Consider the following 26,196-nt stretch of genomic DNA (forward strand, 5'->3'; position numbering starts at 1 on the left):
CATCACAGTGTTCCCAACAACACTGCTAACCAAATTTAGCATGTCAGGATCCTAACAGGATCCAAAGTCAAAGTGCTGGTTCCTTTGTCATCTTAATTGAAAGGGAGAGAAAGAAAGAGAGAATACCTAGGGTGTTTTTTGCTCCTTACTTTTATAGTTGTCACCCTTTGAAATGCTTTTCCCAAGGGCTAACCCTACATAAAGTTCCTTCCCACTGTGAGGATAGACACATACAGTCTCATGGTGAAAGAGGTTCCAAGTTGTTAAAAATACAGATGAATCTGTTCCTGCTCGCCTCCCCTCGCCATCGCCAAAGAACGGCCACCTCACCGGTAAGTGCTCATCAACTTTGACAGCTGCCTTGAGGCGTCAGCTCATCCTTTGTCTCTGAGAAACAGGTTTACCCCTCCCTAGACTTGTCTGGTCAAATATTTCAGTCATGATTTCAGCTCATATTCATAACTTTACACACAATGTCATTACACACATTTCACCATGTCACTGACCAGCGAGTCATTAGTTTGCAAAGATTACCTCACAAGGCATATTTTGTACAAAGATTATTACTATACCATATAGGGCGTGACTATAGGGTGCATTTGGTCACATATTGCTTAGATTAAAAAACTATTAATAAATGGACCCTGTTAGTACCATTTTGTTAAATGGTGCACGGTACCAGTTGTCTTCATCTCAGAAGTGGGAAAATGTCTTTATGTAGCCATGCACTGAAAAAAGCTGGACCTAACCCAACAATTGTATTATCTTAAAAAGTCTTGGTTTAAATTTAAACTAACTTTGTAAGGAAACGCAACATAACTCCAGTAGTAAATAAACCATCATGTACCAGAAACTTTGTGGTTTTACAGCTCCATAACTTAGACCCACATATTAAAAGTACAGCTTGCCCTGAACTTCCGGATGGTCTGCAGTCTTCTCATTTCTACTGGAAAGACAAATATTTGAGTGCACATTAGATAAATGGCCAAAGCAGCTTGATAATGCAGAGCTATCCTTTCTTTACCTATTTGTGGAGGCAAATTAATGGAGTGAGCCCCTTTGGAAACTTTGTTCTGTAGGAAAGAAATCCCCTAAGCGTTGACCCTACTCATTTTTGGAGGGCTTGTGAAAGGGTGAATCTGTGCTATGACTCAGTAATATGTGCTATTGAAAGCACAGGAACAATTTAAAGCAACTTCCCCAGAGGAATGGACTGGAAGATGTCATCAATAGCTGCCCTCCAAATCCTCCTTCGTTGCATTGCCTTTCCTCCATAGTCTTCATGTGGTGGTGTGGATTGTGAAGGGGCCTGCTGGACACTTGGTTCTCAGCATTAGCCTGCAGGAAGCTCAGTAGTCCTGTCTGGCAGGTGATGTAACTGTTGCCATTCTTTAAAACGGAAAAATAGCAGAACCCTCTTCCTACTCAATATATTGTACCATGTGTTGTGTAAAGATGGCATTGTTACAATGCAGCATGCAATGAATAAGATTTTGGTAAGTTTAGATAAAGAGCCAAAAGTAAATGTCCTCATTAAAATACAACACAATGCTTGTCTGCTTCCAGGTAGTAAATCTCATTGTTAGTTACCAAGACTTCCTTTTTGTTTCTTCTTCTTTGGTAAAATGTCACTTTTTCACATTATTTTCTTTACTATCCCTGAAAACTGTTTTTTGAACTGCATAACATTGAAGATGTGTGCATTTGCTTTAACATACACAACTACTGTAAGGATTTTTATTGTAAGGAAAAAAGTACTCTCTCTAACCTCTTGGTATCTTCATGTATAAGGATTAAGGGAAAGATGTTTTGTCATTGATATGTTACCAACACAATATGCTGTATATTGCAGAATACAGTCACATATTATAATTAAAGCTTACTGATTTATTAAACTCTCTATATAAAATGGGAATATCAACTTAATCCCTAGCACCAAGAGATAGTAAAGTGCAGGTCTGGAGAATTTTACACCTTCCAGAACTAAAACAGTGTTTTTGGGAGCAAATCAAGGTAATTTAAAAGTCATGTTTTAGCCTGGCCAAACATTTCAATTTTATGTTCTTAAACAAAATTAACTGTTTGTTTTTCCAGACACCTTTCCTGATTGATTTTGACAGCAGAATTGGGCATCACTATGCTAATTAAACATCTGGGATTATTAAATGAAAATTAATCTTCATGGCAGGAGCCTGCATTGGTTGACTGTAACCCCCATGAGAATTTGAAGTCCTACTGCACTCTCTGCGGATGAGAGCGCCATTTCTTTGAAGGTAACAGTAATTGACCTGCGAGTCAGGCAAGAGGGTCTGAAACCACTAACCGATTAAGCACACACTTCTTCACCCTCAGAGGGAGGAAAAATTAAAAAGGGTGAGTTTTCAAGATTACTCTTTAGTCCTGAAAACCCATGCACCCCTGCCTTGCACTATGAAGCCACAGCAAAGTGCAAATTCTTCTATACGCACCACCACCCACGCCCCCATTAAATCAACATTATAGTTAATTTTCTGTAACAACCCTGTTGGGGTAAATGCACTTCTTCCAAAGGTTTGCTCCCTGCACTAGGTGCATGAGCAGCACAAGGGTCCTAGGCCGCTAGGGGCAGGATCTCACAGCAGCGGGGCTCGGCGCCATGCACACCCCCCGAGGCAAGACTCTCGGTTTCAAGGAGCACCCAGCAGTGGGGCAGGTGCTGTTAATAAGTTGGGGGCAGGGCAGCAGAAGCCAGCCCCGGCCCTGACCACAGGCCGCTCTGTCCTCAGCCCCTGCAACGGCTGCGGAGTATTTGTAAATCATTGCTTCCTCCCCCTCCCCCTCCCCCACCACCCCCGGCCCTGGCTCGGTCCAGCGGCTGCCCCCCACGAGCGCTGGCGCGTGACGGACGGCGAGCCAGCCCCGGCGCCGAGCGAACAGCCCTGCGCAATCGCCCAGCCGCCCAATCGATCGCAGCAGCGGCCGCCCGCCTCCCCCGTGCGCCCCTGCAAGGCGCGCCGGCTGCAGGGCGGGGGCATCAGGCACAAGGGTGCTGCAAACCTGCGGAAAAGCAGCAGCTTTCGTGCCCTGCACGCGTCCCAGTGCAGGGCGATTCCCTTCAGCTGCGCTTCACAGCCACGCTGCTCGCTCGCTCGCTCCCCCCCCGGAGACGCTGCCCGGCCGGTGGGGAGAGCCTTGATGGGCTGCGTGTGGAAAACGGGAGACGCGAGAGCTGGCTGAGCACAAAAAGCTGCAGGCGGAATAAGCAACAGCCCCGGGTGGTGATTCCCCCCCTGCAGGGCTGGGAACAAAGGGGGGAAAGTGAAGGGGGCTGATGATGATGCCGGGCTCTGCGCGTTGGGTCTGCTCAGGGCTCTCCCCGGCTAGTGATTTCTGCACGTTTCTCCCCTCCCCCCCCGGGCAGTGTGTGTGCGTGTGCGCGCGCGTACAACTGCTCCCAGGAGCCCCGTGCCAGCGCTCACCTGGGCGTGCAAAAGGCACATGCATGGAAAGTCTGGGACTACGGGCAGCCCTCTGTTCTCCCCAGCCCCTTCACACCGTTCAGACCAGGTTGGAGCATGGCATTGGCGGGGCTGGGTTTATTACACACACACACGTGCGTGCACGCCTGTACTACAGTAGCCGAGGTCTGTGTACAGGCATCTAGACCCATGCGTGTCCAGACACCCACAGGCCAGCACACTTCGTTTTGTTTTGCCCTAGAGCTTTTTTAAAAGGGCGAGGGGGGGAAGAAACTGGACAGGCAGCTCTGGGTTCGTACTAGTGCCCCCCACCCTCCTCGCCCGGCCAGCTCGGGGGGCAGTACAGTGCCCCCCACCCTCCTCGCCCGGCCAGCTCTGGGGCAGTACAGTGCCCCCCACCCTCCTCGCCTGGGCACCTCGGGGGCAGTACAGTGCCCCCCGCCCTCCTCGCCCCCCTGGCCCGGCCAACTCGGGGGCAGTACAGTGCCCCCCGCCCTCCTCGCCCCCCTGGCCCGGGCACCTCGGGGGCAGTACAGTGCCCCCCGCCCTCCTCGCCCCCCTGGCCCGGGCACCTCGGGGGCAGTACAGTGCCCCCCGCCCTCCTCGCCCCCGGCACCTCGGGGGCAGTACAGTGCCCCCCGCCCTCCTCGCCCCCCTGGCCCGGGCACCTCGGGGGCAGTACAGTGCCCCCCGCCCTCCTCGCCCCCCTGGCCCGGGCACCTCGGGGGCAGTACAGTGCCCCCCGCCCTCCTCGCCCCCCTGGCCCGGCCAGCTCGGGGGCAGTACAGTGCCCCCTGGCCCGGGGAGCGCTGGGGGGGTCACTGTGTGGAGCAGAGGGTGGGAAGCCCCAGCAAGGCGATTTGAAAGGTTCCCGCCGATCCCCCCAGCAGCAATGGGCAGAGCGGGGCGGGCTGGGCTGGACTCCGAGCTGCTAGCGCGGCTCCCCACGGAAGAAGCGGGGGGAGGCCGAGCAAGCAGGAGCCCTGGGAGAAAAGTTTGCGGGTTTGCTGGAGGGGAGCCCCGGGCAGTGCCCTGCGTGCGCTGGTCTGTGCCGGGGACGCTCGGCCCCCTCGCTGGCTGGCCGGCTCCGAGCGGCCGGGCTGGGCGCGGAAGTGGGACGGCGCAGGGCTGGCGGCGAGCGAGCCGAGCGCCCCGCGGTATAATTTATGCGGGGCGGCGAGGCCGGGCGGCGCCGCGGGGACGGAGCCAGCCCAGAGTTTCTTTCCCAGGGCGGCGGCGGCGGCAGCAGCAACTTCTCCCCGCGCCCGGGCGCGGTGGCGCCCCCCAGCAGGCCGGAGGCGGGCCGAGGGACGCGCACACAAAGGCGGCTGGGAGCCGCGGGCGGGCGGGCGCACGCCGGGCGGACAGGGGAGCCAGGCGGGAGTAGGCGCCGCCGGGAGGGGCGGCGGAGCGGCCGCCCCCTGCTCCTCGCCTGCCCTTCGCTTTCGTTTCCGCGGCGCGGCGGCTCGCAGGGAGGGGGCACCGCGGGCGGGCAGCCGCCTTTGTTTTCTCGCGCGCGCGGCTGAGCCCCCCGAAACCGGGCGCCCCCCCCGGGTCCCTCCCCGCCGCGCGGCTCCGCTCCAACCCCCCTCCTCCTCCTCCCCCGCAAAGTAAGTTTCCCCGGCGGGCTCCCCCTCGCGCCCCGGCCCCGCCGTCTCCCGGCCCCGCCGGCCGGGCGAGCCGATGCCGATCGCCGCCAGCTCGCAGCCCCGCGCGGCGCAGCCCGACGCCCGCCTCTTCCCCCCGGCCCGGCTGCGGGAGCGGGACCCCGCCAAGCCGGGGGCCGCCGGCGCCGAGGAGCCGCGGGCCACCGGGCGCCTGGATCCCCCCGGCCAGGCCGGCGAGGCGGCCCCGCCAGCCGGGCTGATCGGCAGAGCGGCGGCTCCTCCCGCTGCCCCCCTCCTCCCCTCCCCGCCGCTGCCGCCCGCCTTCCAGTCCCCGCCGCCGGCCCCCGCCGCCGCCGCCGCCTCCCCGCCGCCGGCCCCCTTCCTGCTGCTGGAGCCGCCCCGCACCCGCTCCCGGTCCCGCTCCGGCTTCCTCACCCTCGCCATGAGCGGGGCCGCCGCGCACTTCCAGCCGCCGCCGCCCCTCCACGGGCCGAGCCTCCCGGAGCAGGGAGTCCGCAGCCAGGGCAGAGGCAGCCCCGCCGGCCACGGGCACCCACGGGCCGCCCCCGCGCCAGGTAACGGGGAAGGGGAGCCTGGGGGGCGGAGAGGGGGTGTACTGAGGGCAGTGGGGATGTGGGGGAAGGGTGGGGTGGGGGTGACTGGGGTGCAGGAGGAGTGGGGTATGTGGAGGGACGGGTAGGGGGAAAGCCGGGGAGAGGGTGTGTTGGGGGGAGTAGGGCATGTGAGGGGGTTGATAAGGGGTGTAGGGGGAGTGGGTGCTGGGTGGGGTGCACGGGAACTAAAGAAAGGTTGGGGAGGCATTGCTTGGGACATGCGGTGCTGGGGGCCTGGGCTATGGGGTACTAGGAGTGCTCCAGGGACAGGGATAGGCTGCAGGGATTTCAGGAGGTGGTGGTAGGAGGGCGGGGGGGGGGGGTGTTACAGGGACTGAAGAGTTTGGTGGTGCCGGGGGCTGCCATAAGGGATCATAGGAGTAGCAGCCCACTTTGTTTTCCCAAAGTTGACACAATCTGTAACACTTCTCCAGAGTTGTTCAGCCTTAGCTCTTCCAAGCAATCGCTCTGTCTGTATCAGTCCCCATAGGGAAGATGACATGTGTCTGTCTGTACAGCGTGGTGGTGGGTGGGTGTATATAATATCAAGACGTTAAACATGCTTTCTGCTTACTTGTGGGAAGTTTGGTGCAGAGAAATGGAGACTTCTGTGTGTGGACGCATTTTGCTACCCCGCATTCAACAAATTAGGGGGTTTTCTGTTTGTGCCTGTCCCATTTCTGCTGGGGGAAACCTTGGTCTGATGAGGAGTTCAGCTCTGAGCTCACAGTTACTTATGGACACTCACAGCGTTGTCACACAGACTGAAGCTGTGAGGTTATAAATCACCAGGATGACATAGTAGTAGCTCATACAGGGAGAAGAGAAGCTCAGATCCCTAGGAAAATGACTTTAAAGGAAGTATCTTGAAAGAATACAACAAAGTAAATAAACTGGTTGTGATTTTATTCAAGTTTTGCCTCATGGTAACTTTCAGAACAACTGAAACTTTTATGTTAATCAAAGTGAGAAATAGACTAGCCAAGATCACTGTGGATCTATGGAATCTATATTTCCTCTCCTTCTTTACATATGTACTCACAATATTTGTGATGCTGGAATGATTGAATTGTCTGCCCAAAGGATGCTGTTTAATTCTCTTGCTGCATATACTCTGTTGGGGTAATCTCTGCCACATACATTGTATTCTAAAAGTTAGGATAGAAGCATTTAAAATTATTCCATCATTTGTGATGTTTCAGGGTTTTTTTCTTAACGTGAGATGCAGAATTATAAATTATACTATTGTGGTAGAGACTGTGTAGTTGAAGTTGAAATAGCACATCTGTTATTAATATAATAATATATTGTCATCTTTATTTTTTCTAGCCTATAGCTATAGTAGGTCTTTCAGTGTACTTGAGGTTACTTTCTCTTTACATTGGCTTCAGCTGTGGCTATGCCCTCATACAATATTTTGTTAAATATAGACTTGGAATCCTTTAACAGAACTTTGATAATAATACTCAAAGGATATCCACTGAACATGGTAGCCATGTGAGATTCTGAGATTGTTCATGGCGAGCACGGACTACTGTGGGAAAGAAACCACTAGGTAATAAAACTGATTTAGTGTTAATAACACACAGTTTTTAGCAACTATACGTGTAAAATACTCTTATTTAATTTTAATGAGTATTTGTGACTGCTTTAATTTTTGCTGTCCAACAGCTTTTTGTCTTGGCATCAGAAAATCAGTTTTCATAGAAATAGCATTTTGATTTTTATTCAATATAAATATTGAAAAAAATGACAGTTTTTGGGGAAAAAAATGAGTCAGTTAGCAGTGATGCTTAGTTTTGAAAATATATGGGAGAGGATTACTGTGTCTGTGTGTAAATCCAAAACAGAAGCTAATTCTTTAGGTTATATTTCTCCCTTTCCTTAATTTCTAATAAATATGCCAATTAAAATGGGTGAGTTCTTAAATTCTTGTATATCTTCATAATGTGGAGATTATTGGAAAACATCCTTATTCTTTTGGAAACACTGTCTGCCTTCTTAATTACCACTTTATATTGGGCATTTGACACCTGACACTTTTTAAATTATTATATTTATTTATTTATTTTATTTAAAGAGTCATGACTGTTTCCTATTAAAAATGGCTACACAGTATTACCCCAGTGAGGAATAGTTTTTGGCTGCTCCCTTCAACTTTATTTTGGTGCAAAAATGTTAAGGCCTTAAATCTGCAAACACTTAAAAGCATGTGAGTGGTCTCCTTGACTTCAGTGGGACCCCTCGGTGTTTAAAATTAGGCATGTGTGTAAGTGTTCACAGGATTGGGGCCTGTGATGTTTTTTCTTCTCAGAGTTGTGTATGGCAATAGGCTGTTGTGTTTTTTATTAGCCAAAACCTTTTGCTTAGAAACTCATTTAAACTATAGTTGCAGAGTTGTTGCAGTGAGGAAAGCTTGTAGGGCCTGTGTATAAAAATAGTACTTAGAACTGTGTTAAGGCCAGATTCTTCAAAAGAGATTAGCTCCTATTTAGGGAGCTGCCTAATTGAAGCTGGGTTTTTTTTAAAAAATCTGGCTATTTATGTTTACTGATCAAGACTTTGGTGGAAAACTGATTAGTCTTACAAAAATACATTTTAAGGCCCCAATTATGCAAACATTTATGCACATGCTTAACTTTGCTACCATGTGCTGAAGCATTTGCAGAATCGGTGCCAAAATTTTTTGTTTTACAGTTGATAAAGATTTTCTGTTAGTCACATTATTGAAAGTAATAGTTTTCAATTAGTTTGCTATTTAATCAAGTCTCTGTTCTCAAAAAAATGAAATAACGATATTATGAACTTATGTTTAGATTTCAATATTAAGAAAACTTAGTACATTTTACAGACTGCCAGAATCTGTAGCAAACAATTACTGCCCCCCCCCCCCCGTGTCTAGTGAAGTATGGTTTTTTGTTTCTCATTTGTGTTTTCCCATTAAATATACATGTCAGCAGATGCAAAGGGCTTTATTCAAGATTGTCAAATTAATAAATGGGTAGTGGAATGGAAAACATAGAGCTGAACTGCTGACTCTTCTTTTCATCCAGGAAATTGATCCTAATCTTAAGAGGCACTTTCAGGCAGAACTAGAGGAAAGTGCGTTACCTCTGTCACTGTAGGCATATCTTGTAAGTGAAAAAGCTGAGAACAGGTAGAGACATGGTTGTCAGTTTGTAAGAGAGGTGTGGTTTTAATGGAAAATTTCAGTCCTTTTCACCTTCATTTTTTTGTAAGCTCCCATCTATAAAATTATTTTTGTTATTGTGGTATTTAGGGAGGAAGGAACCTTAAAAACATTAGAATAAAGTACTTTCAGTGAGTGGTAGACTACGCATTTTAAAGGTGGCTTTTCTCTGAAATGTTTCTACTTAGGAAAACTACCTTTTGGCTGACTCCTGGTAGCTGCACTAAAATCAATTAACGCTGCTTGCAATTTTCAGCCTTGTTGTTTTTCAATTTTAGATGGAATAGTTCTAAAACTACAAATTAATGATGTCACAGAATCACATCAGTCACCAAAGACTATTATTATGAGGGGTGGTGGGAGATACTTGTTTGGGCAGATAAGCAGCTGCTAAGAGTTTTAGTCTGGAGGAATTGAAACTGCTGATCAAAAGATCAGTGTCTGTTTTCAAACATATGCAAAACTGCAGGGTGTGAGGGGATGGACCTGCTTGTAAGAGTGCTGCCATTATTTGTATTGAAGTGAGTTGGAAAGCTCTTACAGTTCATAGCGATTTTGCCTGATGCAGCTGTATATGCTAAACATTGCAATTTAAGTACTGAAAACTCCCAATAAATTTCAGATTGTCACATGCAATTTTTTTATGCCTTTAGCAGTTATCTGTGTGCAGTACGTATGGTTCTGTTTTTGAATTGAATAGCAGTTACAGTGATTTTTATGGGGAGTGTCATGCTTAAATCTTGCATGCTCAGAGATGTGGGTCTTCTTACTTAGGTTACCCTGGTTCCTTCACAGCTTTATGACCCTCTTAAGTAGAGCAAGATGCAAGGATATCTCCTTAGTAATAATAAATGAAACACATTCAATACTTGCATTTGGTGGATAAAAATCTGTTCTTGCACCTTTTTATATTCAAGGCTAGTGTATTTTAGGTGAAATGATTGTAGTTTGATGGCAATCCTTAGTGAGAACTTGCTCAGAATTGTAAACCCAGAGTGTGTAATACAGCCTAATCTTTGGGTAGAAATTAGCTAGCTTGGATACTAAATTACAATTTACCTTTTGGGTTCTCTAAATTATTTAGTGAAAACTTTGGAAAGTACGGTGGGTTTGTTTTTTTTAAAATCTTTAATTTCCAGTGCTTGTTATAAACAGCTTTTCAATAGAAATAAATTAACCACAGTATATGGAATTACCCATTTCAAGGGTTTAAGCATTTAGTATATTTTTAAGAATGTTAATGCCCCTAGCCAAAGGGAGATAGATTTCGGGGTTGTTTTGGGAAATGTACACATTCATTTGTATACTTGTTTTCCATGATGATTGTTTTCAGATAATATGCACCTTTCCGTAAGAATCTCCTATGGATCATCTTGATAAGTTTCCCACTTAGCTCCTAGTTTCTTGAGCAAATTAAATATTTATTAATATATGGTGAATATAAATATGTTCACTCAATTGGGAAAAGATTCTGTGAAAACATGGTATACTAGGCCAGAGATATGCTATGTTGCTTTGTCGGAACATGTTAAGTTGATTAAAAGGTACAGTATGGAGGAGAGGAGATGGCAGTTGCTTGGGCTAGTTACTGCTGCTTTCCTATAGCAAACAGAAACTACTGACAAACTTATGTTTTTCAGGTTTATTTCCCATTATTCTGTTAGTCTGATAACATGATGGCTCTACTTTAGGGTGCATTCTTTTTAAAACTGCAAGACAAATAACTGTAGAGACCGTTCAGGTTTCAGACAAACATAATGACATAAACCACACTATTGCTACATGACAGGTTTCAGAGTAACCGCCGTGTTAGTCTGTATTCGCAAAAAGAAAAGGAGTACTTGTGGCACCTTAGAGACTAACCAATTTATTTGAGCATGAGCTTTCGTGAGCTGTAGCTCACGAAAGCTCATGCTCAAATAAATTGGTTAGTCTCTAAGGTGCCACAAGTACTCCTTTACTATTGCTACAGTTACCAGAATATGAATACCCTGAAAGTAATACTTGCTGGGGTAGAGTAGGGAAATCTTTCATAATTAAGAAAAATCTGTCTTTTCTATCCCATAGGACATACTCCTATTTAATATTGGGAAGGGGAAGAGCGGAAGTATTTAATTTTAAAATATGTCTTTTGCTGTGCAACATCAATTTAGGTTGCTTAACAAATGAAGGCCTAATCCATCAAGGCGCTGAGTGACCTCAGTTCCCATTGATTTAAGTAGGAGTTGAATGACCTTGCAGAATCAGCTTCTAAAACAATAGAGGGGCAGGCTCCTTGGGTGCAATGCCAAGCTTGCCGAGGTACGGGACAGGGCTGTGGTGTGCTGGCAGCCCATTTTGGATGGTACAAAAAAATCTCTTCTGAATATTACTAGCTATTTTAGCTGAAACATGAAAACTAGTTAGCTGTAGAATATACAATAAATTCGAGTTGCAGTATTTACCTATGGTGTACACCCCCATCCCTGGATCTTGACTACACTTGATAAAAGACTGGGTCAGGTGCTTCTGTCAACAAGGGAACTATTGCAAAGCTACATGTGAAGGTAATGGGCGTGACTCTTCTCTTGTACTGGTTTTACACTGGTGTAACTACATAGACTTCAGTGGAGTTATGCCTGCTTTACCGCTGTGTAAGTGAAAGGAAAATCAGGCCTAGTGTCTTATAGTTAGCATTAATTAAATGGCTCTATCCTTTTTGGTTTAAAAACTAGTACTTCCAATTAAGTTGAAAAATACAAAGTTATCAATTACAAGTCATTTAATGAAATACAGCAGAGCCTCAATGAAACAAAAGTATCTGAAAGAGGCTCAGGCCCACCCAATGTCTAATAGCAACACTGAAAAACGCCTTGATGATTGAATGACTAAATTCAGCTATCCATAATTATTCAGTACCCCTTTTACGATTGGATAGTCATGGGTACATTCTTTAGTTTAAGTATCGGGGTAGCTGTGTTAGTCTGTATCCACAAAAACAACAAGGAGTGTGGTGGCACCTTAAAGACTAACAGATTTATTTGAGCATAAGCTTTTGTGGGTAAAAACCCCACTTCTTCAGATGCATGGAGACTCCTTGTTGTTCTTTAGTTTAGTTTATGAAACTTCCTTTTTTCCCTGTATGCAATTTAATATGTTTGAAATTCTGGTGTTCCAATGTGTGCGTGTGTCTGTCTGTCTTGTTGCTGAGACATAGTTTGTCTGAAGAGTGCATGTGTTGCTTGAACTCCTAGCTAATTCATTCCAGTTTCATATTACCTTTAGAAGATAAACCAGCAAAAGGTTTTGTACTTTTTCTGGTTTATCTGTATGTTGTGCTTTGGGGCAGGTGGAGAGGCAGAAATATTATGGGTGATGATCTGCTTGCACATACTTAAGGTGAAAAATAGTCTTGTCACCAAAGGGAGCAGGAAGAAATGCTTTAACAAGAGTACTAATAAGCATGTCTGTGAACATTATATAAATCCTTGGGGGTGGAGGGGGGAACAGGTTCAATTTTTAGAAAGATTTTGCTTACCTCTTTATATTTTTAGTCTTGCCACTTCTCACCCACAAGATTATCTTGGCAAAATGAGGCCCTTATGCATACAAAATCTTTTAATTCATGATTTGATATGAAAGATGGTGTTTTAAATCTTGTTCCACTAATAACCTTGCAACCTCAGCTTCTTAAAATAACTGAAGCATGAGAATTACAGGTGGTTTCTTGTTTGGTTTCTAAAATGAATCAGAAGTTTAGGTGGAGAGTTTTGACTAAAATGTCAGTAAGCCCAACCTGAAAGGTGTAGTACAGGAGGAGGAGGGGACTATATGGAACAGGTGAGAATACAGGATATTAAAGAGCTAGTCTTAAAAAGTTTGTGGTCTTTAATTAGTAACTAAATTATACTTCATGCTTGTGGCTTACTATTGTGATACGTTGTTGATGCAGTTAGAGGTGAGATGGAACTTCCATTCTGTGCATATTTTTTCAGTGGCTTTTTATTTGCTCTAGAGATACCTTTTGGTTGAAATCTCTCGTGCTTGTTCTGAAGTACTCTTTCTGTCTTGTGTGCACAAAGCATAATACATATCCATTTGGTTGTTTGCGCTACCTGAACGTGGAAAAACATTTTTTCAACTGATGAGAACTATTGGTTGGTCTTTCTGTGCTCTGATAACTTAACAATATAACTTTCTTTTAGCACTTATTTGACATATAATGTAGAATGAGAAAATGCATGCTCTCTGTCCTGTTTGGAGGGGGAAGTGGTTTTGAAATAGCAAAGTTATAGGTATTTTAAGAAGTATTTTTGAGCATGCTGAGTGTTTTGTTTTCTCAGCTGCTGACACACACGCATGGTCTAGTTGTTCACTTTCTTAAAACATACTCTGCCCCCACTTCCCCAGCTGAAGGAAGTGAGCTCGCATCTGTCATCTCCTGTAGTTGCTGCTACCAATATGCCACCTTCTTATTTTGGTTGATCTTTAGCCTGCTTACCAAGGTTCACTTGTAACTTTGGTTTTGGCCCAATGAAAAGGGATGTGTGTCATCAGCATACTGATGACATAACACTTTCATAAATCATAGAATATTAGAGTTGGAAGGGACCTCAGAAGATCATCTAGTCCAACCCCCTGCTCAAAGCAGGACCGATCCCCAATTTTTGCCCCAGATCCCTAAATAGCCCCGTCAAGGTTTGAACTCACAACCCTGGGTTTAGCAGGCCAATGCTCAAACCAATGAGCTATCCCTCCCCCCCGAAACTTCAAAACATCTTGCTAACTTCTCCCGCATCCAAGCGAAGATAACCCATGCTCACCAGGCTGTCGAGCACCTGTAACAGTCTTGTTGGGAATCGTTCTTTCATAGATGGACCAATAATATGTATGTGGAGGCTTTTAAGCACATAAGAATGGCCCTACTGGGTCAGACCAAATATTATTTAATATTATTATATTTAATAATAATAATAATATTAACAACATCAGCCACACTATCAGAGGCTCGTTCACCTGCACATCCACCAATGTGATATATGCCATCATGTGCCAGCAATGCCCCTCTGCCATGTACATTGGTCAAACTGGACAGTCTCTACGTAAAAGAATAAATGGACACAAATCAGATGTCAAGAATTATAACATTCATAAACCAGTCGGAGAACACTTCAATCTCTCTGGTCACGCGATTACAGACATGAAAGTTGCAATATTACAACAAAAAAACTTCAAACCCAGACTCCAGCGAGAGACTGTTGAATTGGAATTCATTTGCAAATTGGATACAATTAACTTAGGCTTGAATAGAGACTGGGAGTGGCTAAGTCATTATGCAAGGTAACCTATTTCCCCTTGTTTTTTCCTACCCACCCCCCCTTCCTCTTCAGGCGTTCTTGTTAAACCCTGGATTTGTGCTGGAAATGGCCCAACTAGATTATCATACACATTGTAAGGAGAGTGATAGCTTATCTAAAGTGATTACCAGCAGGAGAGTGGGGTGGGGGGAGGTATTTTTTCATGCTTTGTGTGTATAAAAAGATCTTCTACACTTTCCACAGTATGCATCCGATGAAGTGAGCTGTAGCTCACAAAAGCTTATTCTCAAATAAATTGGTTAGTCTCTAAGGTGCCACAAGTACTCCTTTTCTTTCTGCGAATACAGACTAACATGGCTGTTACTCTGAAACCTTTGTTTTTTATGTTTCAGATCTTGCTTAATAATAGTGTTTGATTTGGTTCTTGCTTAATAATCAGCTTGCCGTTATTCTACTGAAGGTTGTAATTTTTCAGCTCTCATAAATTAAGCCATTGGGCTTGGTCAGTAGTTGCATGGGAGACTTCCAAGGGAAAAACAAACTAAAAGGAGCTTTTAATGCAACGTTGCTTGATTCTAATTGCACAAAAGTCAGGTACGCTTATTTTAAGGTTTGCACTTAATCTCCATTCTTCCTCCTTGTGTATATATATGCATTATAATAGGTGGACTTCAGGCCAAATCGGGGCCACCAGACACTTTTGAACAGACCCCAAAATCTTTTTATTTGCTTACTATTATTGTTGGGATTTTTATTGCTCTCTCTGGAGTTTGGACCTTGACTGAGAAATTTGGATCTTGACAAAAAATAGACTACTTCTGCAATAGGGTCTTCCCTTGCATGATTGCACAATACTGAACAGAGCAATATGTTACTTGAATGTCGGCAAATAATAAATACTTTACAACTGTTCAAAGAAATTGCACTATAATAGTACATGCACATATGTAGTATTTTGTATTACAAGATATATCATATGATCATGTCTTAAAGTACACTGTCTTAATGCAAATGTACAAGGGACAGAATTTAACTCTGAATTTCATGACTTTTATTAAATTTCAATTCTAGCCCATGGTCTACACACTCCCCTGTGTAGGCTTCTTTTTACATTTTTTAAAGGAATAGCCTAAGATTGTGTATGTTATGTACCATGCCATCCAGGTGTGGAGGAAGAATGGCTATATATCCCGTACGGGTTGTGGCCAGTAACACTCATTGAAAAGATAGAATTGCAGGTTCTGTGCTGGGAAAGTTACGGACCACTTCATTACTACATGTGTGGCAAAATTTGTAGTAAGTGACGACACGTAGCAAGGTGCAGCAAACTATTCCAGGGCTCTGGCAGTTCTTGGTGAAGTACTGCTCCCTCACCACTGTTTACAGCTTGCCCTGTGTGTATGAATGTCAGCTGAGGTGTGTATGTATTTTGCCAATAGCAAGTTCCTGCTGTTCAGAGCATAAATTTGCTGTTTTCTGTAGTAGCTTAGTCCCTGATCCTATAGAAACTTTATTAATGTACTTTATGTATGGGAGTGGTCCCATTGATTTGGCTAAGAATCTGTGCAAATGCAAGGTTAGAGCTATACTTTCTTTTCCCCTGCGGTAGCATGTGTTGTACTTTTAGCTTCTTCCTTACATAATCAGACTATTTTGCCTTTTTGGAGTTTGCAGATATTCTGGTGGATCTCTTGTGTGGGACCACTTTTTTTCTCTTATAAGTTGGTGTGGCAGAAAGCCAAGCAGGAAGAAATGGCTTGTGCATGGAATTTGGAGGCAGGTTTTGAAGTAAAATGCTGCACTTTTTGGCTCACAAGCCATGGGAGCATATGGATGCTTCATGGTGCAGAAACACTGCATGTGTATTTTTAATACATGTATATTTATATTTCAAGCAAAGTTTTGATTTTATATTTTAAAAAAGTTTACAAAATTGATAGGAAAACAAGTATGGCAGATACTATAATTCTCTTTAAATTATGCCTATGGATTAGGGCATTTCAGGATTTTCAGAAATTTTTAATGCTTTATTTTTTAGGGGAGAGAGAAAGCTCTTAACTAATTAAGAGAATAGTGTAACAAAAATATCAAGACTGTGTGACAGTAACATTTATATTTGTGAAGAAGTTTGTTGAACAGTATGGTATAAGCTGAAGTATCAATTTACAAATAAACAAGAAAAATTTATATTGGATGTTCTTCATTGATGTCTGTTACAGCTAGTAACAGAAATGAGGAAAATTCTTTCCTCTTTTATTGAAACTTTTAAATGTTTGTTGAAAATTTCCAGCCTGGTCTTGTCTGTTATGTCTTGCACGCTTTCACTGCTCACTATGTAGTACATATATAAGCTTTTAAATTGTATTACCGTACTTGGATATATTCAGTAGGGTGTCCCATTAGTTTATGTTCATTTCTAATAGAAGAAAAAGTGTTTTTACAAGTTGTTTTTAAGACACTTCATGTTCTGGTGTATTTTTTAATATTTTTTATTAATTTGTAATATAACAAAACAAACTGTTCTTGGTTTCCATCATAATACTCTTGTGCTCCTTAATTCAAGGTATTGTGAGCATATCTGTGTGTAAGCTGACAAAGCAATAAAGCACAAAAGTGCAGGTCAGCCAGATAGATCCCTTTTCCTAGGGAAAATTTTATCTCTTGGTCTCAGAAAAACAGATAACAAACATAAAAATGTAACACACAGATGTTTCTAGGCTCAGAGTTTACCCAGTCCTGGGTTCAAAGAACAGCCTTCTCTCAGGCGAGTCCCTTTGTTCCTGGAGCAGCTGCTTCTTTGCAGCACCTTCATGAACCTGAGTTGCTATTAACTCCTCCTTTTCCAGGCACAGGATAGGGTCTCTGAACCTGGGAATACTATGCTTTGAGTATCAACCATATTTAGGAATCTGCTGCCAATAAAGGAGTATGTTCTTATTGTCCATTCAGTAGCAGATCTGAGCGCATGATGTCCTAACCCTCTGATGTCCCATCATCTGCAAGAAAATAAATCCTGTGTGAATACAGGCTGCTTCAGTAAGTGTAGATAATGTCAGTGGAGTAGAACAGTTTGTAAACTGGAAACTCCTTTTTGATCAGTTTCAGTAGATAGGTTCCTGTCATAAATATAAAGGGAAAGGTAAACCCCTTTAAAATCCTTCCTGGCCAGAGGAAAAACCCTTTCACCTGTAAAGGGTTAAGAAGCTAGGATAACCTCGCTGGCACCTGACCAAAATGACCAATGAGGAGACAAGATACTTTCAAAAGCTGGGGGGAGGGAGAAAATAAAGCCTCTCTCTCTCTGTCTGTGTGATGCTTTTGCCGGGGACAGAACAGGAATGGAGTCTTGGAACTTAGTAAGTAATCTAGCTAGATATGCATTAGATTCTGTTTCCTTTAAATGGCTGAGAAAATAAGCTGTGCTGAATAGAATGGATATTCCTGTCTGTGTGTCTTTTTGTAACTTAAGCTTTTGCCTAGCGGGATTCTGTGTTTTGAATCTAATTACCCTGTAAGGTATTTACCATCCTGATTTTACAGAGGTGATTCTTTTTATTATTACTTCTATTAAAATTCTTCTTTTCAAGAACTGAATGCTTTTTTCATTGTTCCTAAGATCCAGGGGTTTGGGTTTGTGGTCACCTATGCAAATTGGTAAGGATTTTTACCAAACCTTCCCCAGGAAGTGGGGTGCAAGGGTTGGGAAGATTTTGGGGGGAAAGACTTTTCCTAATGGGCGCTTTCCTAATAAAATAAACCTGGATAAAACGTTTGGTGGTGGCAGTGGAAGTCCAAGGGCAAAGGGTAAAATGGTTTGTACCTTGGAGAAGTTTTAACCTAAGCTGGTAAAAGTAGGCTTAGGAGGTTTTCATGCAGGTCCCCACATCTGTACCCTAGAGTTCAGAGTGGGGAAGGAACCTTGACATGTTGTTTTCTCCCTCCCCCCAGCTTTTGAAAGTATATTGTCTCCTCATTGGTCATTTTGGTCAGGTGCCAGCGAGGTTATCCTAGTTTCTTAACCCTTTACAGGTGAAAGGATTTTTTTTCCTCTGGTCAGCAGGGATTTTAAAGGTGTTTACCCTTCCCTTTATATTTATGACAGTTCCCCTTCCCCACCCCTCTGTTTTTCCAGTTGCAGAGATAACAAACTTTGGAAATCTAATCTGATGATACTTATGGTGTTTTTTTCCGATCGTATTTATAGTTGCATTTGCATAAATGACCATCTGAAATTGTTTTAATATCTTTGTGTGCCCTTTCCTTACAGAACTTGTTTTCTGTGGCAGGCTGGGATTGAGCTAGAAAAGTGTCTGGGAGATGATGATTCTACCTCCAATTCTTCCTGAGGCTATGACACTTCTGTAACAGGGTGGTCGGAATAGGATTGAAGCTGGTAACAGCAAATAGTTCTCTTATAGTATGAGAGGATAGTGATCTTAATTTAGTAACCTAGATTAAATATACCATTTTGGCATACCATAGGCCAAACAACAAATAAATACATATCAGTCCCTAAAATAGACCGATAAGTCAGATTGTCATTCCCTTATTCTTAAGGGTGTAGCATAGAGTCTCCAGTAGGGAATGCTAAGACTCCTTTTTCCTGTGATACCTGTAGTTTAAGATTACTGACCCAAATAAATAAATAAATGCACAGGAATTGCCTAATGATTTGTCTGGGTATTTTTGTAATTGGCTGGCTGGGTCAGAAGGAGGTTTTTTTAAAAAGTGGTAAGGCTTTAAATCATAAAGGTATAATAATCTTGACTATTCGCTTTCTACAGGTGGGTTCAACCTCTGAGTGCAAGAGAGAGATTTGCTAAACTGACTGGATTGTGTGCGTGTATGTGGAGTCTCTTCTCTCATTTATTTTTTAAAATTCTTGTGAAATAGAGGTTAGCTATTCAGAATAGATATTCCCATATTTGAAAATCATATCACCCATTTTAACTGAAATTCTGCTGATGGTGATTTTATTTATTTTTGCATGGGAGAGTCCATTTACTTTTCTCTCTATCTATAGGAGTAGTCACTGATCTACGTAAACTGATTTTGAATCCTAGGCACTATTCCTGTTATTTCAGAAGTACCTGTAACAAGGGTATGGTATCTTAAAAAGCATTCAGATAAGTAAGTCAATCTTTTGTCTGTGGCTTCCTATCTGAATTCATGATATTTTGTTTTGAACTGATGGCTATGGCTAGAAATTCCATTACAACAGAGTGTTTGGGGCAGGAATGGGAGAAAGCACAAAATATAGAACACAGACTGCTTACAGAAGTAGGTATTAGACCATAGTACTTGTGCTGCAATTTTGCAAAAGTACTTCCTGGCTCCAAATGGAATGGTTGCAATATTCCAGCAGGGTCACATAACTGTTCCAAATGACTGATTCCAGTCTAAAGAAGTGTGGTGAAAGATAATCTGTTTTTGTTTCTTCTAAACTTAGGATGTTTCAGAGGAGAAAAAATTGCCAGTCCACTGAATTCTATTGCTTTAATTGGAGATCTTGTGTACTATTATTGATTTTGTAACTTTATAATATGCTGGCTGGTTATGATTTGACAAAAGTACGACCGGTACTCCTATTTTTGAGATGCTATCAATGATTACTACCACTGCCACTTGTGTTTTGTGGTCCAGAACAATAATCTTGAGGGGTTTGTATGTCAAGCAAAAGTTACCAAATGGGTTGTCCTGTGTTTTGGCTGCTCCTATTGAATGAGGAGATTCAGAACAAATTAATCTACATAAGAGAGCAGATGCTTATATTGCTAACCAGTGATTGGCATAGTAAACTCTGAGGATTAGAGAAGAAATTTAAGTAAATGCTAAAATAGCGGAAGAATGGGGCCTATTACTTTCAGCTTCAGGGATCCCTGCATCAGCCACAGTAAGTAGAGATGAGCTAGTACTGTGTAACTGAAATACCCCAGCAATTGAAAGTGGTGGTGGAAGTTCTGATCTGTTCAGAAACCTGCCAAGTGTGATTTTATTTTAAAGTGGGGCTTCAGTTGGTATCAAAACTAATTATTTTGAAGAGAGGCCAAGAAAGACTCATTTATTTTAAACACTGTTTGTATTTAGAGGTTTGCTGAAGGTGGGGTTGGGGAGGGAACTGGTGCTATCTCTCCTCCCCTTTCTTTTTCCCTTCTGTTTTATGATGTATAAAGAGATCCTGAAAGGTTTCCTTCTCCCAGGGACTGTCTGTATGGGGTAGGGTGGGAGTGTTTTGGTTTTTTAACCTTAAATGTGTCAAGAATGTCAAGTCTCATCTTCCCGGTTTTGCTGGGGGACTCCCTTGGAGGTCTGAGAGGCAAATGCGGAGCACTTGTACCCCTTAACCAAAGTGGCAGTGAGCCTAACTGCAGTGTTCCAAATTTGTCAGTCGTTTGAGTTAAATCTATGCAAACAAAAAAAAAGAAAACTTCGGGAGAGGAAGCAACTTAATCAATCAATCCTCACTCGAGCGATATCCGTGACATGATATATCTTCTAGTTATCCAGTCATGCATAGAGTTTTCCAAGTAAAGCAGGGTAGACAAGACCTGGTCATTTCTTACTTCACAAATTCAGAACAAAAGAATTAGGATTCTGTTTCTCATAAACAAAAAATGCACCCTTTTTTCCCTTGCAAAAAACCCCCTCTGTGTGTGTTATAAAAGATGACTTGCAAAAGAAAAGAGGTGTGTGTGTGGTGTGAATTATGTAATATGCCATATATAGCTAGATGTGTGGAAACTGGGCATTTCTTTGTCTGTGTGTGGAGGGGTAAGAAGAAATGAAAACAAGGGAAGAAGCTGAGTTTTCTGGAGAGTTTGAATCCCAGATTAATGTGGAGCAAATGTAATCTTAAAACATTTTGATGCCAAGAGACTTGCCAGTCTTCCCATTGCTTCACTTTATCTTATTGCTCTACATTAAGAGAAATAATTTGGGGCTTTCCTATCAATTATGTCTTGGGTTTTTTTTGATGTAGCACTTCCTGTCTGGCACGAACAAGAGGAGCATTTATAAGAGCATTTTCCTTCTCTTCATGACTCTACTTCTCCTGCTGTTTACCTTCTCTTCTGGCTTTAGTCAGTCTTCCTGACAGCATGAGGAACTTGGATTCAAGTTTAATAATAACTTAAACAGGAGACTACATTGTCCAGTTGCAGCAAAGAAATCTAATAAGATCCTGGGCTGCATCAAAAGGAGTATTATAAACAAGACCTGGGAAATCATTATACCATTGTGCGAGGCTATGGTGTAGCTGCACCTTCAGGGCACTGTATCCAGTTTTGGGGTATTTTACTTCCATAGGGATATACAAATTACGGAGAATTGTCTGGAGAAGAGATACTAATGGGCAGTTCAGAATGTTTTAACTACAATACTCTGAAGAGCTTAAACCTATGCAATTGGAGAAGAGGTGGCTGTGTGTGGTTTATTGCTTCTATAAAGAGGGACCAAAATAATTGAGCAAGGATTTAGCTATCTATTCAGGCAACGACAGGAAAAAAACACAACTTCTTAAACAATTCAAGTTTAGCAGGTACTGGCAGAACCGGTGGTGGTTGTGGAGGTTTTTAAGACAGTTTGGTATTGAGAGTGTCTTGGGTTATAATTTGTGATTTAGGGCTTGCCGGCACTAGAAAGGTTTGCTGTTTTAACTATATTGGGAGTTTCAGGAAGTGAAATAAGTGATAGTGGTATAAGGCACCTTCTATACCAATATAACTGCATCTATAGTAAGGTCTGTACTTTTATAACTGTATCAGTCAAAAATCACACCCCCAGCTGACAGTTACATCAATCTAACTTTTCTAGTGTAGACCAGTCCTTAGATGTTTAATGTAATTGATTCTTGCTCACGTTGTTTGCTTTGTTTTGGATCAAGAAGGAACTTTCCCTCCAAGTATATTAGGGCTCTTGGAGCTTTCCTCCCTTTCTCTGGAGCATTGAGCATCCTCTGTTAGACTCAGGTGGGTGAATCCCAAAGATATTCTCCCCACCCATTGTTACTCTTCTCCAGTGCCTCTTCTTTTGTTGTTGACTGGCTTCTCCTATGCATATATGTTCCTCTCAACTTTCCCCCTCTCCCCTGCTCACCTATCCTATGGGACATGCTAGCACACTCTGCTGGAATGGTCCAGCTTGATGTGTATCATATGTGTTGAAGGACAAAGTGATATCTTGATTCAGCACAGCACTTTCTTGCTGATTGACAGGGAACCCTGCAGTCAGCCAAGATGTCAGTGCAAAAGTGAAGGCAGATGGCTTGAGGTTTCCTAGGCTATTGCCAATAACAAGGTTCTAAAAGGTATTCAAATTTTACTTTAGTGAGTTGCAGCACAGTTTTAACACAGATGATCTCATGCCAAAACATTTTAGTTGGGATAGTTTAGTGGCTCTGTAGCTCAAACTGTAGCAGCTTGTGTTTTTTGATGTTGTGAAGGCCAAGACTATAACAAGGTTGAGGATAGGTCCATCAATGGCTATTAGCCAGGATGGACAGGGATGGTGTCTCTAGCCTCTGTTTGCCAGAAGTTGGGAATGAGTGACGGGATGGCTCACTTGATGATTACCTGTTCTGTTCATTCCCTCTGGGGCACCTGGCATTGGTCCCTGTCGGAAGACAGGACACTGGGCTAGATGGACCTTTGGTCTGATGCAGTGCGGCCGTTCTGATAGCATTGTCCGTTCAAGTTGTCGGAGCTCTGGATAAATGCTAGCTAGCTAACTGCTGCTGCAGCACTAGCTTCTCTCTTTGTGAAACTCACAGAAATAGTGGCTGTTTTATTCTAACTTTCAGTGGTGGTAAGTCATTTTTTTGAGAGAGAGACAGAAAGATGACATTTAAGATGGCTTCCTCATCTGCTAATCATTTAAAGTTGCATCAAGTTTTGAACACTTACATGAGAACATAAGTGTGGTCTGTCTAGCCCAGTATCCTGTCTTCTGACAGTAGCCAGTGTCGGATGCTTCAGAGGGAAGGAATAGAACAGGACAATTTTGAATGATCCATCCATTCTTGTCCAGTCCCAGCTTCTGGCAATTAGAAGTTTATGGACACTCACAGCATGGGTTGTGTCCCTGCCCATTTTAGCTAAATAGGTCCATCAATGGTTATCTCCCATGAATTTATCTAGTTCTTTTTTTTTAACCCAGGTATACTTTTGGCCTTTATAACATCCCCTTGCAATGAGTTCCACAGGTTGACTCTGCGTCGTGTGAAATAGTACTTTCTTTTGTTTGTTTTAAAACTGCTGCCTATTAATTTCATTGGGTGACCCTTGGTTCTTGTGTTATGTGAAGGGGTAAATAACACTGTCGCTGCACCATTCATGATTTTGTAGACCTCGATCACACCCTACCATAGCCATCTCTTTTCTAAGCTTAACAGTCCCAGTATTTCTCTCTCCTCATTTGGAAGCTATTCCACGCCCCTAATCATTTTTCTTCCCTTTCTCTGTACCTTTTCCATTTCTAATATGTCTTTTTTGAGATGGGGCGACCAGAACTGCATGCAATATTCAAGTTGTGGGCATGCCATGGATTAATATAGTGGCATTATGATATTTTCTGTCTTATTATCTATCCCTTTCCTAGTGGTTCCTAACATTGTCAGCTTATTTGACCACTGATGCAGATTGAGCGAATGTTTTCAGAGAGCTGTCCACAATGACTCCAAGATCATTCTTAATTCATAATAGCTAATTTAGACCCCATCATTTTGTATGTATACTTGGGATTACGTTTTCCAATGTGCATTACTTTGCACTTATCAACATTCAGTTTCATCTGCCTTTTTGTTGCCCAGTCACCCAGTTTAGTGATCAGAGGGGTAGCCGTGTTAGTCTGTATCCACAAAAACAACGAGGAGTCCAGTGGCACCTTAAAGACTAACAGATTTATTTGGTCATAAGCTTTCATGGGTAAAAAACCTACTTCTTCAGACAATCTTCCACTGGACAATCTGAACAAGTGGGTTTTTTACCTGTGAAAGCTTATGTTCAAATAAATCTGTTAGTCTTTAAGGTGTTACCGGACTCCTCGTTGTTTTTCCAGTTTAGTGAGATACCTTTGTAGCTCTTTGCAGTTGGCTTTGGACTTTAACTATCTTGAGTAATTTTGTATAGTCTGACAACTTTGCCACCTCACTATTTACTCCTTTTTCCAGATCATTTATGAATGTGTTGAACAGCACTGGTCCCAGTATGGAACCTTGGGGGATCCTGCTATTTACCTCTCTCCACTGTGGAAACTGACCATTTATTTCTACCCTTTGTTTCCTGTCTTTGTAACCAGCTACTTTTTAAGTTCTACAGAGGACTTTGCCTTTTATCCCATAACTGCTTGCTTTGCTTAATGGCTTTTGGTGTGGGACCTTGTCAAATGCTTTCTGAAAGTCCAGGTGCATTATATTCACTGGATCACCCATGTCTGCATGCTCGTTGACACCCACAAAGAAATCTAATAGATTGATGAGGCATCCTTTACTAGATTTCCCTTTACTAAAGCTGTTTTGACTTTTCACCAACATATTGTGTTCATTTTCATGTCTGATCATTCTGTCCTTTACTGTCGTTTCAGTCAATTTGCCTAATACTGAATACAGACTAACACGGCTGTTACACTGAAGTTAGGCTTACTGGTCTGTGATTGTCAGGATCACCTCTGGAGCCCTTTTAAAAAATTGGCATAACATTATTACTTATCTGCCAGTTATCTGGTTCAGAGTTTGATTTAAGCGATAGATTACACACCACAGTTAATAGTTCTGCAGTTTTACATTTGAGTTTGTTCAGAACTCTTGGGGTGAATACCATCTGGTCTTGGTGATTTATTACTGTTAAATTTATCAGTTTGTTCCAAAACCTCCTCTACTGACACCTCAACCTGGTTCAGTTCCTCAGATCTGTCACCTAAAATGAATGACTCAGTTGTGGAAATCTCTCTCACATCCTCTGTAGTGAAGACTGATGCAAAGAATTCATTTAACTTTTCCACATTGGCCTTGTGCTCCTTTAGCACCTTGATTGTCCAGTGGCCCCACTGATAGTTTGGCAGGCTTTCAGCTTGTGATGTACTTAAAAATATTTGCTGTTAGGTTTTGTGTCTTTTGCTATTTACTTTTCAAATTCTTTTTTGGCCTGCCTAATTATACTTTTACACTTGATTTGCCAGAGTTTATGTGCCTTTCTATTTTCCTCAGTAAGATTTGACTTAGTTTTTAAAAGATGCCTTTTTGCCTCTAACTACCTCTCTTACTCTGCAGTTTAGCCATGGTGGCATTTGTGGGTTCATCTTACTGTATGGTTTGATTTGGGTATACATTTGATTTGACCCTCTATTATTGTATTTCTAAATTGTTTCCATGTAGCTTGCAGGCATTTCACTCTTGTGATTGTTCCTTTTAATTTCCATTTAACTGGCTTGCTCATTTTAGTGTGGTTCCCCTTTTTTGAAGTTAAATGTTACTGTAGTGGTTTCTTTGTTTTCTCCCCTAGAAGTATGTTAAATGTAATTCCGTTATGGTCGCTGTTCCCTAGCGGTTCAGGTATGTTTACCTCTTGGACTAGAGCCTATGCTTCACTTAGGACTAAACCAAGAATGGCCTCTCTCCTTGTGGGTTCCAAGACAAGCTGCTCCAAGAAGCAGCCATTTATGGTGTCTAGAAATTTAATCTCTACATCTTGTCTGGAGGTGACATGTTCCCAGTCAATATGGGGATAGTTGAAATCCCCCTCTATTTTTTTTTTTTTTTTTTTTTTGGTAGCATCTCTAATCTTCCTGGGCATTTCACAATCATCACCACCATCCTGGTCGGGTGGTCACTAGAAGACTCCTGCTGCTATACTCTATTCAAGTGTGGAATTTCTATCTATAGAGATTCTGTAATACAGTTTGATTCATTTAAGATTTTTACTATAATTTACTCTGCTTTCTTCCATATATCATGTCACTCCCCTGCCAGCATGACCTACTCTGTCATTCCTATGTGTTCTGTAATACCATGTCCCATTGAGTCTCATCCTTCCACCA

The 26,196-nt window shown here is 42.9% G+C and overlaps 1 protein-coding gene and 1 long non-coding RNA gene across 2 annotated transcripts in view; one reads left to right on the forward strand and one right to left on the reverse strand.

Annotated features, from left to right (window-relative positions):
- The window catches only part of LOC311520729, a 105,644-nt gene extending 100,020 nt beyond the window's left edge, over positions 1-5,624 (reverse strand). Inside the window, exon 1 of the long non-coding RNA XR_014711687.1 lies at positions 5,501-5,624. This is a non-coding gene — a long non-coding RNA (uncharacterized lncRNA). The remainder of the gene's footprint in view (positions 1-5,500) is intronic.
- Positions 5,078-26,196, forward strand: part of RNF38 (ring finger protein 38) — a 187,778-nt gene continuing 166,659 nt past the window's right edge. The window contains exon 1 of the mRNA XM_084628431.1: positions 5,078-5,640. Within this exon, the coding sequence (XP_084484557.1) occupies positions 5,142-5,640 (499 nt within the window). The 5' untranslated portion in view covers positions 5,078-5,141. The remainder of the gene's footprint in view (positions 5,641-26,196) is intronic.

Source organism: Lepidochelys olivacea (assembly GCF_965140295.1).
Source record: "Lepidochelys olivacea isolate rLepOli2 genome assembly, chromosome: 5".
Lineage (NCBI taxonomy): Eukaryota > Metazoa > Chordata > Testudines > Cheloniidae > Lepidochelys > Lepidochelys olivacea.